A 16,042-nucleotide genomic window follows, 5' to 3' on the forward strand; every position below is an offset into this window, starting at 1 on the left:
GAATTAGCAATTATTCAGCTACAAATTAATGTATTTTTTTGCAATTTTGCTGGATTCGCCATGCTAAGCCTGATAGGGCTTTTTTCTATGTTTTTTCATTTCGGACGCTTCAATTGTTATTAACCCTTGAATAAAGTTATCATAGATACATTAGACTTATAATTATTACTATCAATAATTCGAAAACTAGAACTCACCTGCTTTTTTCGATGGTTTGATCAAGGGTATGTCTCTGCTCTGATCAACAAGAATACTATGGCGGACTGTCCCTTTAGATTCTGGTCTAAAAAATTTTGATACATTCATTATTTCTCCTTTCGTATATCTAGTGATATAGTGCTACACAATCAGCAGTTTTAGATTTTGCTATACAATTTCAAGTAGACGTAAATTTCGGATCTGAATGTAAAATACTTCCTCTAGATCTCCCAGATGCATTAAATACAATGGATGACGAAATTTTAGTAGAAAATAACAGTTGTGGAAATCTCATCCACAATGTTTAGAGACTATACTAGACTATATTAGATAGGAAGCAATTTGTTGCTGATCAATTTTATGTGGTTTTCCTGAGGATCGATTATGAAACCACTCATATTACTTGTTTTCAATTCGTTAGCTTATTCCAACTTAAAAGAGAAAGTATTAATGTTTGCTGACGACAGACACTACAATGATATATAGGGATAAAGTTAACACAGATGAAAAATAATATGATTATCAATCTTGATGAAATATTGTTTCGCTTGATATATCACAAAAAGACATTATGTTTTGATAATTTTCTTTCATGTTCATCATCGAAAAAACCTATAATTGATAATTAAGGAACACATAGTTATTTTATATAAATTGAAATATATTCTTGATATCTATTCATAGTACAAATTGAAAGTATGTGCTTCCATTTACTTAGTGGATAATAATTTGAATCATTCTTTGATGGCCAATTCTTTTTCAAAAAGTCGATGTTTCTTACCGTTCTTTGGGAAAATTGAAAACACCTGTTTTTCAAAATAAGAATTATTGGATTTTGAAATCGGAAAAAATATGGTTTTTCTTTGATTATTCAGTTTGTTGGCAATATTTATGAATACAAATCACTTACTAATTGAACTCTCCATTGTTTTATATTGCGCAGTAACTTTTCGGAAACTCCAGAAAATATATTGGACAATATACCGTAACGCCATGAAATATAGTGAATTATCAAATTTATTGAAAATATTTTTCTTGGTTTTTGGTTTTGGTTTTTCAAATAACACACTATTCATTTATATTATAATTATATTCTTTATTATCAATTCAAGAAATGTTCAGAATTATTTTCATTCTTTTCAAGACAATAATAGAGTATTTTCAAATTCTTGACGCATAATCGCAAATGTTTCTCTGGAAATAACTTGTCATTTTTGGATTATTATTTCCTTCAGTTACTCTAATGAGTCAGCTTACGTCTTGACCCCAGGGAAAGAAATCAAGAAGATATATGTCCGTGGATCTAGGAGGCCATTTAATAGGACCTCTTCTTCCAATTCATTGATTGGTTTAATTATCATCTAACCATTATCTAACTGGAACTGTATATTGAGGAGGTGCCCTATCATGTTGAAAATGTAATTTTTTTCACTAAAGATTAATTACCATGATGTCTTTCTGATTCTCTAATTCATGAACTATCCGGAATTCGATAAATCTTTCTAGCATATGAGCATACATTTCGCCATTTAAATTTCCTTCTATAAATAATAAATCAATAATTGCATGTACCAATATACCAGGCCAAAAATTAATTTTTTTGGGGTATTGCGTATGCCCTTCTCTAAATAGTCGTGGATTCTCGTCACTCCAGTAATGATAGTTTTGTTCATTTGCATGCCCGATTAAATAAAAAGTTCACTCGTCACTAAAGAAAATATTTTTGATGAGTCGAAATTCTGCGATAATTCTAGCTGTCATAATTCCACAAAATTCATTTCTTTTGTGGGGGTCATCGTAACCAAGTTCTTGAAGGATTTGCATTTTATATGAATGAAATTTATGTAATTTGAGTACTTTCCTTACAGATTCGCGGGATAATCCGTTTACTGTAGTTGCCTGACGAGTAGATTAAGTATGATTCATTGCAAACTGTACGAGTACTTCAATTTGCTTTGCTTCGTCCAGTAAACTTTTCAGATACCTTTTTTATTTGTGACAGTACCGTTTTTTAAATTTTGCTACTAGTTGATGAATGTACACATGACTTATATTTCTCTCCGGGTACTTCTGGCTGGTTGTTCTTAACAAACACCGATCTTCTTTACCATAAATAAAAATCATTTCCACACGTTCAGTCGTGTTGTACACCATTGTTGCAAATGAAAATTATGTTTCTCGTGTACAACGTATCGGAATAAAAATCGAATTTATTAATAATAAGAGTATCGTTTCCCGTCTAAAGTAAAAAATGCACTACAAAAATACCTCTCAAAAGACTCCTTTTTGTTCCTTTCAGTTATCAACTGAGTCAAATTTTTCAGGTACAGATGAACAAAAATAGTATAGGCGTGAAATGCTATGATAATAATAAGAATGTTTTTGAACATTTCCTAAAATGATAATAAAAAATAAGTGAATACAGGTTAGCTATTACATTTTTTTGTTTTCCCCTTTTTATTATGAGAGACGTTTTCAGCGATTTTTTATACAGTGTCATCTTCGATAAGCGGATCAAAAAACACAACAGAACCTTACTTCAGTCGTCTGGTTTGAAGCACACAGGATATTTCTTGAATCAAATTTGACAAGTCATTATTCACAGATTTCAGCATTACCATCATCATTGTTGAACTTAACTTATTCGGAATATAATTCTGATTCAAAATGGATATAGTGGAAACATTTCTCCCACACCAGAACCACTATTTTAAAATTAGCAGGAATTTTGTCTGACTCATGAATTCATGATTGAATTCATTGAAGTTATATATAAATGGGTATGAAGTTGAAGTTGAGTAAGTTATTATTGAATACGGTGAAAATTGTGTTGTAGTTCTGTTTGTGTTGGACCCACTTGCAAACAGAAAAATACTTTCTCTCGACGGGTAGTTGATAAATTCTCATCTTTAGATGATGTTAACTCTAAACACGCATCTACAAACAGTATTTGTGTCTGGATGTGGGAAAGGCGTTTTCATTGCATTGATTCCGTATCATTATTAGATTTTCTTGATACATAGTTGATCATTCCATCTTTCTGTAAAAATGATGATAAATATTCATCTCGTTTCCGAAATAAATTTTTTACACTCAATTCCATTCACTCATTACTTTGAATAACACAAGGTGAGATAGCAATCTCCCTTGAAGGCATCTTCATCTTCTTCCGCTATTTTGGTGACACTCTTTAATTTCTTGCTTTTGGATTCCTCCAATTCCTCGGGCCATGAAAACTTGGTTGTGTGTTTCCTACAAAAGTCCCAAACCTTCTCCAAACCAAGACCTGAAATGGTCAAATACAAAATGTTCATACAAAAGTCTCAAATGAGAAATCAGCTTAAATATTTCTGTTTCTAAATTTAAGTCTATTGAATTGTTTTATGTTGCTCAAAATTCATACAGAGTTTTTATTTCTCAAACAATATTTTTCAACGTTCATGCAAAAACTTTATAGGAACTAAACGTATTTTTTCATTATTCCTAACAAAAAACGTTGAATTATCCGTCTTTTTCGTTATAAAATGAAGAAATATTTTTTTGTCTGATATATCAATAACTCATTAATTTTTTTTTCAGTTTGAATGTGCATAAGTTTCATCTTGGAGATGAAATTCACCTGGAATTAAATTCGATCTAAACTTGTTGTACTGGTTCTGTTGGGAATGATTCTCATCAAAACATTAGAAAATTTGTAGTAATAGGTATATTATTGTTCTCCAACAGTATTCAATATGTTTCTCTTATTGAGATCAAATATGTGTCCGATAATATCATTGCTGATTCCAAAGAAATTCATTTATTCACTTTGGCCAGTTGATATAATACCCATTATGAGTTTTAATTTGTTTGTTATATAATTTGTTGTATTTAGGTAATCACAGTGTCCCATAATATTCAAGACTTTTTTCAAAAACATGGGTTCCCACCCCGCTCAAATTCTATGCTTTCTTGAATTCCAGAATAATTTGTAATTTTGAAGAATGAACTTTTATTGGGGTACAGTCTTGTTTTGGTGACGGTTTTCTTCTTCCTTCAAATACAAATTCACTCGCATCATTTTAGTTTATATTTGCATGAACGCAGGAAAAAAAATTTTATTCGATTCAATTGATATTATGCCCTCAAGATGATGACAATGAAATGGAATTAAGAAGCGAATATACCTCCGGTGTACATCTTAAACGGCATCCAACCTGTAAGACATTGTATAATATCAAAATCATTCAGTTCCTCTTTGTCGGTCCAAGTCAGGCTAGCCACCTTCATAAGGGCTTTGGACAACAAAAAAGGCCACATTTCGACCACGTTTGATTCTTTGATCCTGATTTTTTTCAACTCTGAATGTTCTCTTTTGGATATGTTCACTTGTGAGGTCGTTTTGGAACTAGCTATTCGTGTTGGTGGAGCGGTTATCTGCTTGTCGATTTGCAGAGAAGGCAGCATCAATTTTTGGGATGTGTCCAATGGTAAGAAGTCGTCTACGTAGACCTTTCTCCAGCATCCCATCCAGAAGATCCGAACTATGTACTTTCCTGAGGGATCAATACTTTAGTGAAAAAAAAAGAATAAGAAATAAGTCAGTTTGTTGAATTTTTAACAAACAAGAATCCTGTCCTATTGGAAAATGGAAATGTAGAAATGTTGCAAAAACTTGTAACATAAAAAAACAATATCTCTCTACGCCGCCTAAGTTACCATCATCAGAAGATGTTTGAAACTGAATCCCACTGCTGTACACTTTTTACCCTGATCATGTTAATGACTAATTACGAGACTTCAAATTTCGCGGACTACGTACTTTCGATAAGTTATTTTTTTCATGTTGATACAATTTTCTCGAAAAGGTGTTCACAGTTTCAGCTGTTGAACATGAAAGTGACAACAGAGCAATGCAATGTTGACAGGTAAAAACACTTCGGTCAATAGCAACGCACCAACAAGAGAGGCGGGACTACCTGAGTCAACATAAATACAATCCACGAACTAGAAATCACCAGTAATCGGTGACTCATCAAAAAGAATAAACCTCTGAAGAAGCCAGCCACTCGTGCTGGCGAAACATTAGAATGCAGTTCCAAACTTCGACGGCCTCCAAACCCTAATGAAGATAGTAACACTCCCTCTAATTATTACTTGAGAGAGTAAATAACGGGCTATTTGGAATGAGGCTTTTGTCGCTGCTCTCATTCCGCATTTTTCGATTCATTAACCTTCAGAAGCGTCTGAAAGTCCGTTGTCGTATATCAGTTTCAACAATTTCTAGCATTTCCCATTCATTCTGTAGCCGTTCTCTGAGGCTTGTGAGCGACACTAGACTTTTCTGGTCTACCATACCTTAACAGCCTGGCCACGGACATTGGCCGATGCGAATATTCGCGCGGTGCGAACGACGAAGCGTCTGGCGACTGAAACAAACGCATAGGAATGTACTTATGAAGCCACGCGCAACGGCGACCGACGAAAAATTACTGTCATATAATTTAGATTTCTGCAATAAATAACATAAATATCTAAAAGTGTTTTTATTTCATGAAATAATAATATACAAGGTAAAATTTCATTAGCTGATAATATTTTGGGCAAAGATAGTTCCAAATAAATTCAGTTATAAAAAAATCCGTTTGCGACCATTACTTTCTTGAGAAAAGTTGTTCATACTGATGATATGATCAGCTAATTGAATTTTACTTGTATACATAGGTATATAGATAAATACGTAATGCAGATTAGTATATAGATAAATACGTAATGTAGATCAATATAGATGGAAGTGTATAGATAGGTAAGTACATACCTTACTGTCAAAAACAATTTTTCAGCGGCACTTAAAATTCTATCTGCATTAACTTTTTTCTCCAATTCTGGTTGAATATTCATAAGAATTTATTCAAAAGTTTCAATACTAATTCTGGTGTACTGGTGGATATAATCTGTAGTTCTCGTACTTCTTGTGGAACTCTCCATCTATACCCCGAGTCTTATTTAAATCATGTACTCCACAATCTCTTCCAAATATTAGGTCTTGAACCAAAAAAGTATTACTTTCTAAGCAATATCGAGATAATTTCGATAAAGACATTTCGCTGTCGGACTATTGGTCGCAACGGCGAACGTGACTGCCCGTGGCCTGCAAACGGTGTCGCGCGAATGGTCGCCTCGCTCCCCGCTTCGTCGTTCGCACCGCCGATCCCCGTGGCCAAGCCGTTTACATGGAATTTGTTCCTTGAACCGCGTTAATATAATTTTCTTACTTTTACCAACATTTTTTTTGTCGCAATGCTCACAGCTCAGTCCGCAAATACCATATTTTTTGTTTTCCATCTTCCGGTTTTATCAATTGTCCAAAACTGTCAGAACGAGTTGTTTTAAAAGCCACTTTCAAGTTCAATTTTTCGAAAATTTGGACCAACTCAAAGTTGTATTTTGGCTAAGAATAAAAACTCTAAACAAGTTTTAGACTACTAGATAGAAAAAATATTATAAATTATGAAGGGCATAACTTATTTATTGAGCTTTGAGAACTGTGACCAAAGAGTTCGTTATCATGTCTCGTCGCACATATGCATTTATGGAAATGAGAAAAGTCTAATATCCTTCAACTCTAAACTGGAGCAACATTGCTCGAATTGTAGTACGAAAACTTGCCTATACATTTTGAAAGTCTGGAAATGGCAGTATGACAACGGAAAATTAATTGTCCATTGATTAGTCTTTCATGAACTACTCTATTGGAATTAGCGGAAATTTTGCCGTGAGAAATCATTGATTTATGATTGGAAATTGAAGTAGAAATTCACCCTCTTCTATATGAAAGGGTGAAGTTTAGATTGAGGAAGTAGTACTGACACTTTAGGTGATATTATTATCAAATACCGCCTGGAAAAATGTTCTATTTCATTATGTGCAATGACAGTTTGTGTTAGATGTAAACAAGACATATCTCAAATTGCTGGGGATATTCGTAGGAAATAGTAGAATTTTTAACAGTATTGAAAAGAAAATATTTTGTTCAGCATGAAACTCTGGAATTGTACACTTACACTTTCCGTAAATGTATGTTTTAGAGAAACTTTCTGAATATTTTCATAATGAATCTATGCAGCAACTTGATATAAATAATCACATTTAATCAAAACGATAACTTATATGCATAACGTATATATTCTGACAAAATTATTATATTGAATGGAACTTATGGTATCAGCCATTTTGGTAGGCATTTACCAGTTTCTACTTCAGGAGAAGTGATTTTATTGAATTTCGATTCGAAATATTTATTGTCTAATCGCGTGTATCGCAAGTCAAACATTTTTCATATCTCTCTCAATTATAAAATCCTAATTTTGATTCCACCAATTGTAATTGCAACGTAACGTAGCTTTCAACTAGGTTATTTTTATTTAATGACGTACTTTCGATATATACCTACTATACAATCCCGCCGTAGTCACCAGTGTAATAGCTGTTCATTAAATCCGTGTACAAGGGGTTTTTATAAAGTACTCTTTCAAATATCATTATTATTTCACCGTTGTCACCATACAAAATTTCAGGATAATTTTTTGCATGAAGAACCAATCTTGTCAAATCTGATCATCTAGTATACCTACTTGTAGTTTTCTCTCATCATGATTCCAGAACGATGGCGAATATGCCTAAATGAATTTTAATCTTAGCAGAAATACTTTTTACTTTCTTTTCTCTTCTCGGTAGATTGGCTAAGAGATCTCTAATTTTTGTTTTTTTTTTAAATTCATCTCACTATAAGAGGATGGTATTTGTCTCAGTCCAACAGTAAATAAAAGTCCGAGGTTTGAAATATAAAGTATAATGAGTGAAACAACGACTCCATGGACAAAACAGAAAAAATGTTAAATGCTATAAAACTTCACTGTGCTATTTACTATTGATTTAACCTCCTAAGGAACTACAAATGCACCAACTCAATACAAAATACTTTCAGTTTTACTTTTACTTTAGGGAGAGTGGTTAATAACCTTAAATTTGCTTCCTTTCTTAATTGTAACCTGAACTCTAGCTGAACAACCCACACTAGGAACCCAACAATCTATAACCTCTTTGCAAATAGGAAGTGAACTCAGACAAACGTATTCCAAAAACACTTTATTGTGAGATTTTCACTAAATTGTTTTACAAAAACGCAACACGTGTTTCGCCATACAATGGCTTCATCTGGCGTGTCTTTCAAATGAGTTGAAAGACACGCCAGATGAAGCCATTGTATGGCGAAACACGTGTTGCGTTTTTGTAAAACAATTTAGTGAAAATCTTACAATAAAGTGTTTTTGGAATACGTTAGTTATGGATTTTCATCAAGTATCGGCCGATTCCATCATATATCTGAACTCAGACAAAATAATATGTGAACTCTATCTCTCTCTCTATATATATATATATATATATATATATATATATATATATATATATATATATATATATATATATATATATATATATATCAACTGATTAGTATATGAAAAAAAATTCACTCACATAACGCCATAACGTGGTTCAGGGCCAACCCATAAGTTCTGTTGGCCCGGTGTGTCTTAACAATAACACTTTTATTTTAAACTTCTCTGTACCCAATATCGGCTTACGCTTTCGGCTCACCACGCGCTTGAAAACAAAATAACTCCCCTATTTAGGCCACCATCCTCAGCCTCGAAGGCTGAGGGATGACCCCGTCGAACTCGTCTCGACGGGCTCCTGTGACGATTTCCCGTAGCTCTCGCAATAACTACCCGCACCACTGATTCATCGGAAAACGCATGTGTTGCTTGACTTGCAATCTATAGATTTCAAGGTTTGAACTGATATGTTTGTCTGTCCATTTGATTGAATTCCGATAATAAGTATTTTTCATGACGGTGCGACTAGCCAAGGAACAAGCAGATGAATTTTTTATAAACACTCTCACGGTCTGGCCAAAATGTTACATTGTGTGAGGCACAGGAGCGACATTCAATTTCTGAATCGAAAGAAATCTATCTACTCCCAGAGTTAGAATATACATACTAACATACATAGCTTTTGCTAGGTATTACACAATCATTGTGTTCATGGAAAGTATTGAGAGTGAGTCAGATCTAACGAATTGATATTATAGAGCACAGTTTTGCATTTGAACCAATTCCCAAAATCTCTCCTGAAAATTTTATTCGACAACAAGTTTTAAATTTCCATCTGTTTTTTTTCTGTCATATGCTATTTATCAAAAATGCAGTCCAAAACAGGTAGAGATAGTACACTGTCTGAACCTCCAGTAGGTAACTAAAATACGGTGACAAGTCTTCTGAATATAAATCATCAAATGAATCGACGAAGCTCCTGAAAACGAAGCCTTATATTCATCCCTACATAGAACGAGCTAAACGAATCTTCTTCCTTTCATAAAAATGATGCACTATATTTCAAACCTCGTTCATTTATCATTAATTTCCCCCTCCCTGTCTACTTGAGCTCTTGTCTCAATCAACATTCAAGAAAACCCAAATTCAATAACATACAAACCACTCTTATTAACACTTGGTGTGTGTTTCTCTACTTTTCCAGCTCGGCAATTTGAATATATGTGATGCCACGGCTTCCAGGCCTGACCATCAGTGTTGGAGACGAATTGGGAAGAAGTATACTCAGAAGGAAACTTCCCAAAGCTGCCTAGATAGCACAAAATCTCGATGCTGGATATGAAACTACGGACGAATTCCGAATCCAGTAGGTGCTGGCTGCCAGCCATCAAGTCAGGATAGACAGACCTCTCATTATAAATCGTCAGATCCGTCTGAAAAAGAAGAAGTCTCAAGGTTCATAAAAAAAACTGAAGTGAAAGGGCGCCGAAATTTTTGAAGCTCAAAAAATTTTGATCCCCATACTAGTGGGTGGGTTGATTGCAAAATGTGAAAAAAATCTTGGGATTAGAAATAAATTATATAATATAGGTATGGTCCGATGTGAAACAGGGAAAGTTCATCGACAAAGCACTCCGAAAATATACAGACGTCAGAGTCGTTTTGACACATGTTTCAGTATAGCATTAATAGCTTAGTTTCACTAAGTTTCCAGTTTTATCTTCCTCTTGAAGATGATCACTTGGTGATCGAAACACGTGTCGAGGTGTTAAAAATAACGATTTGGTATTGGGAAAAACTCCAGTAATATACAGGCTCATCAGATGTCATCTGTACGGTATAGCTGAGTGCAATGTTGGACAACACTTGGTTGCAGAAAATTTACAATATGCATAAATATATATACTTTAGCGTGATTCAGTGTTGAAAAAATACTTTTGCTGATGAACAATAACTTGCCCGGTACTGACGATGAGGCTGAAACAGCTGTCCACCGATGGCTCTTAAATTTAAATCCATATGGGAATGATCAGAATGGTACTTATTTATTTATCTTTTGATTTTGATGGAATTACTTTTCAGCAGCTTCGACTGCATTAACCTTTGTCGATTTCTCGATTTCATATATATATATATATATATATATATATATATATATATATATATATATATATATATATATATATATATATATAGATAATTACTCTTTGATCATTACCATATTGATTTTATTTAAGAGCCACCGTCATCTCCGTTATTAATGATTCTACGAATTCGGTTGAATGGACAAACTAGTTGCATTGTAATGGCCTTGTCGATGCTGAAAACAAAAAAAGACAGTCGCATTTTGAAAATATTTCATAGAAGGATATTTTTTCATATGGAACGCCCTATATTTTATCATCCATTTCGATTCGTAATAACATTCTGAACAACAAAGCTCATATCACCTCCATCTGAAGATACAGAAATTGACGTTTCAGCCTATTTTGAGGTGAATCCAAACAATTCCATCAGAGACTCATCTAGAGAAATAGCTTTTCCACTGTCTCTTATCTAACGAATTTTGAAGAAACATAAGATTTCTCCTTCTAAGTTAAGACCAGTGCAAACAATGGAATCTGATGAACCTGATACACCACTGGGGTTTTGTTGGTGGTTTATGAATAAATGCAAACAAGATTCAAACTTCTATAGAAATATTATATGGAGCGATAAGGATGATTTTGCGACGCGTGGGATATATAATAGGAAGAATTTTCATTATTGGAGTAGACATAATCCATTTCTAGTCCATCCCCATAATCCGCAAAGACGATTCAGTATCAATGGTTGCTGTAGTCTATTAAGAGACAGAATTAACGGTCCATGTTGGTACCTCAATACCTGGTTAATCTACCCGTGGGTTGGGCTACCCTATCGGGCACATCCCCAGGTGGCGGATGAGGGAACAGCCAGGGGACTGGAGGCCCTGTCCGGGAAGCCAATATGGCCTCACGGACGGGGTCGCCGGACTCCTGATCAGTGGCAGAAATAAGTAGGGTGAGGGGAACTGAAATTCCCCAAAAGCCTTTGCAAAACATGCCACCGTGGACCAGCCTACCCAAGCTGAGGTGTTAGGAATCATGCCAACTGCTGAATGGCCGCAGGGTGATATGCGGTTATGAATGATCCCCTTGGGGAACTGGGCAAAACCTCATTGTAATCAGCCTACCTCTGGTAATGCGAGGCTCTGCCAAAGGTGACTAACTCTTCCTTTGCTACTCGTGGAAACACACATGAATGAAACAAACACAAGAACAGAAACAACAAAAATAAAATCCAATCCCGAGCCTGGACAGTAGTGCCCACCTTAATCTAGGGCTACACCTATATTGAATCCATATTTCTCCAGACCCGATGTCGGACGACCATCGGACGACAACGGAAGAAAAACAAACACTCAAATTTTAAAGGCTGTACCTATATTGAATCCGTATTTCTCCCGACCCGAGATCGGACGACCATCGGATGACATCGGAAGAAAAACAAACACTTAAGTTTTAAAGTAGGTGCCTTCATTAGAAAGGGTGGTCCGATACGACAATAAACTATGACTACCGATTACTGACCGATGAGTAGTCAAATCAAAAGTGTTTGTTTTCAGTCCGATCTTTCATTCCGACGGAGGGGTAATAACGAATGATAAAATTGATGAAGAGTTTTTGATAATTCTTGTGAGAGATGAGCCTCGCTTTTGGGACCAGCGAAACAAGGATTATCATAACCGTGACATTGATCCTAAACTATGGGAGGTTATTGGGGACCAATTACTGGTGAAAGGTAAGTATAAACAGTGGCTCAGTGGTTCCACTTTGGGACCACCATTTTATAAATTTATCCCTACCGGCGGAGTGATCGAGCGCTGGAACCACCTGGTTCAAAGCGATGCTTATATCGTATATTTCATCGGCTGAACATTTTGCGGAATTGAAGTGGGGATTTAGAATTAGTAAACAACAGATATTTGGCACGTTTGCTGATGTGCAAGTGTAACGTTTTTCAATGCGAATTATGCAAACTGTCTGAGGTTATTATAAGGTATGTAAAATTTTGATTTGTTCATAAATGAGTACTTCTATGTGTTCCCTAATGCATTGTTGTGAAATATGTGAATAATTGAATTATATTTGGTATTTTGATTGGTGATTCCGTTTGGTGCCACCACGCCGATAGATGGGTAATGATGATTATTTTTTGCAGGTTCTCAAGATGAATAGAAATTTCGATTTAAGTGGAATAACTAGTGATGATGCTTACAATTTGCTGGAGGATATTCCATCGGAGGGATCTGATGTTTCAGAGTATGGGGATTTAGATATTGAGATGAACATGGTACTCGATTCAGATGAAGTAGATCATATTTTAGAAGATCAGGACGATATGTTTGATGGCCAAGAAGATATTCATGATGAAAATGATGATTTTGACAGTGAAGATGATTTACTCCTCATATATGCCCATGAAACCCATAAAGAGGGGGTACAAAGTATGGGTACGTGCTGAACAGTCAGGCCACGTCTGCCAATTTCAAATCTATACTGGGAAACTCAATGATTTGAGGGAGCAGAATCTTGGAACGAGAGTTATAAATGACCTCACGAGAGATTTGGTCGGAAAAAATTATTAAGTTTATTTTGATAATTATTTTAATCCTGTAGAATTACAACGTGACTTGCTGCAAGACAAGATCTATGCATGTGGAACAGCTAGAAAAGACAGAAAAGGTATTCCGGATGATCTCAAAACGAAGAAAAAAATGAATAGAGGTGATTCAAATTGGAGAACGAGTAAAGATGGCGTGCTAGCTCTGCAATCGATGGATAAAAAGCCCATACTTTTTCTAAGTAACTTTCATAGTCCTGAAGATGTAGAAACTGTAAAAAGGAAACAAAAAGATGGAACGACCACAGAAGTGAAGTGTGAAAAATTAGTGAAAGATTGGTTTGATTGGAGCTGACCCAAAAATGCCGCAATTGGGGAGAAGAAGCACGGATAAGCCAAGTACCAGCAACAAGTTCAAAGTACGAGTTCCTATAGAAATAAGAACAGATAAAGCTGCACATATGCCTAAGCATGGAACTGAAGTACGTTGTTCACATTGCAGTACCAAAGCAGTACCTCATCGCACAAAATGGCACTGTACTGCATGTAATGTAGGTTTGTCTTTCTGACGGGAGGAAGTGTTTCATTCCATTCCATGTTATTTAACAATTTGTTTGTGGCCTAGTGGTTCCATAGGGTAACCACCTGTTTTTTCGAAAAATATTCAAAACATATCAAAAATTCATCAGTTTTCTTTTTTTTTTCTTGTCCCGATATACCCTTAAGATTATTCAATTTCGGAATAATTCGAAAAAAAATAATTCCGTCCACAAAGGGTTAAGTTTGAAATTACCACATGTTAGTACAAATAACTACTAATTGTAATTGCATTATATCATTTTGAAATATAATATTGAATAGAAAAATAATTAATTGCTGTCACTCAATACGTTCGTTTTGTCACGGAACTGCCCCGATTCCGTTGAAGTACAGTTTGAATGTGTCTCTGATGAATTGAGCCTGTTTAGCCTTTTTAATGAACTACTCTGATACGTTCACTCACCTTATTGTTATAGTAAGTTTTTTTCCGGGACTGAGGCATGCTCTGAAGTTAGACTGGCCAGTTATGTCGTTTTTTATGCCTTCAAGAATATAGTTTAATGTTTCCATAGTCATACGATGTTAGTCCTTAAATCTATCCGGCTAGTTTTTAATAGGTAGGGAAGTTTTGAAAAACTCCCCTTCAGATTTATCTTTATTAAACTGATGCACCCATACCTTTTTCCTACGTCTCCTATAAAGAAGAACATTCTTTTCTTGTATAAGCCACCACAAAAAATCATCTTCAGAGTCACTCATCCCCCAAAACACATCTTCAACTTTAACCTATCGGGTCGAACTGAGTCCAGTGTAGGCAGTTACAATGATCGTTTCACATCGGGTCGGGAGAAATATGAATTCAATATAGGTGCAGCCTTTAAAACTTGAGTGTTTGTTTTTCTTCCGATGTAGTCCGATGGTCGTCCGATATCGGGTCGGGAGAAATACGGATTCAATATAGGTGCAGCCTAAGGCGGTAGCTGGAGAGGAACAAAAATGTCCACACCAATCTACCGCTACCGTGATGTAATACAAAGGCCAAGGCGTAAGCGCATTTGCGGAAAAGCTTCCTCACTTGTGCGCCTCCACGGAGGAAACCCCAAGAAGGTTGCAGAAGCCGCGCAACGACAGTTATGTCGCTGCACCTTCCAAAAACTTCGCGGAGGCCACCGCACACCTCAAGGTTGCCAAAGAGGGTGTGTGTTCGGTGAGTCTTGGCCTACACCTGACAATATAAAGGAGGTGTCTCCTAGTGACCTGTCCAGACCAGTGGGTCTACACTCATCCTCCCTACTCTACAGATACATATACCTGGTTGATCCATGGATTCTATGAACCAGGTCTAGTACACTCTTCAGCTATTTCGTTATGCCTGATTTAAACCAAAATTGTTAAGTACTCATATCAAAATAATTGAACTTATAGTTTAAAAAAAACTTACATCAGGAAATAATTGAGTTGATCTCTTCCACTCATGACCATGAATGCTTGGAGGCAAATGAACAGTTTGGGGATCTTCATAGAGTGAAAAATTCTAAAAATAAAAAACATATCAGAAACATATGCACAGTAAATAAGAAATGAGGTAGTTAGCGTTATTTATGCATTACTGTTATAATTCCGAGATATTAGAGCTTTCCCTATATCAATAGGTATTCAATACTTTTGGAACTAATCGAAATATATTATACAGCTCATTTCAGGAACTCAGAAGAAGCAACTCTGTTATTATTGCTGGTATTTTTCATCGTTTGAGGTGCACCCCATAAAATGTATTCAAATTCAGTTCTATGACGAGGCATTGGACAGATGGAAAATAGAAAATTTTGAAAAACATTGATCTAAGATCATCAAGCTTCTATTGAGATAAAACAATCATATTAGGAGGATTTGAGTTTGTAGAATTCAATCATTCAGAATTTCGATATGACCAGAATATTTCCAGAAATGAGCAAACTCGATAAAATTGGGCTATCAAAAATTCATTTTTGAAATTATATCCTACAATAATCCGATGATAATTTCGAATAAATCTGGATTGTGAAGGGATAACATAGAGAAAAATCTCAATTCATAATTCACCTTGTCTTTATCATCGGTGTCCCATTTTACTGCATTAACATCGTGGTCCGACCATTCGGAAAACGAAAGGGAATTGGGATCGGCGCTAACAAATGTAGGAGAAAACAGCTCTTTCTGTGGCTGAAAATCAACACTTACTTGTGAGTCAATCTTTTTTCTTGTCATACTGAATTACTGTTGAAATGTCATCGGAACATTGACAG

General features: G+C 35.3%; 1 protein-coding gene across 3 annotated transcripts in view; it reads right to left on the bottom strand.

The window, feature by feature from the left end:
- Positions 1–16,042, bottom strand: part of LOC111503355 (androglobin-like) — a 40,052-nt gene extending 24,010 nt beyond the window's left edge. For 2 of the 3 annotated variants that reach the window (XM_074178001.1, XM_074177999.1), the window contains exons 1-6: positions 15,840–16,042; positions 15,199–15,291; positions 9,736–10,006; positions 4,365–4,733; positions 3,313–3,484; positions 198–283 (exon numbers count right to left, since the gene is read on the bottom strand). In XM_074178001.1, the coding sequence (XP_074034102.1) occupies positions 198–283; positions 3,313–3,484; positions 4,365–4,733; positions 9,736–10,006; positions 15,199–15,291; positions 15,840–16,004 (1,156 nt within the window). In that variant the 5' untranslated portion in view covers positions 16,005–16,042. The remainder of the gene's footprint in view (positions 1–197; positions 284–3,312; positions 3,485–4,364; positions 4,734–9,735; positions 10,007–15,198; positions 15,292–15,839) is intronic. The other variant, XM_074178000.1, reaches the window with a different exon arrangement.

This window comes from Leptinotarsa decemlineata, unplaced genomic scaffold (genome assembly GCF_025532065.1).
Source record: "Leptinotarsa decemlineata unplaced genomic scaffold, Ldec_3_MD MMD2_tig00003335_RagTag_RagTag, whole genome shotgun sequence".
Lineage (NCBI taxonomy): Eukaryota > Metazoa > Arthropoda > Insecta > Coleoptera > Chrysomelidae > Leptinotarsa > Leptinotarsa decemlineata.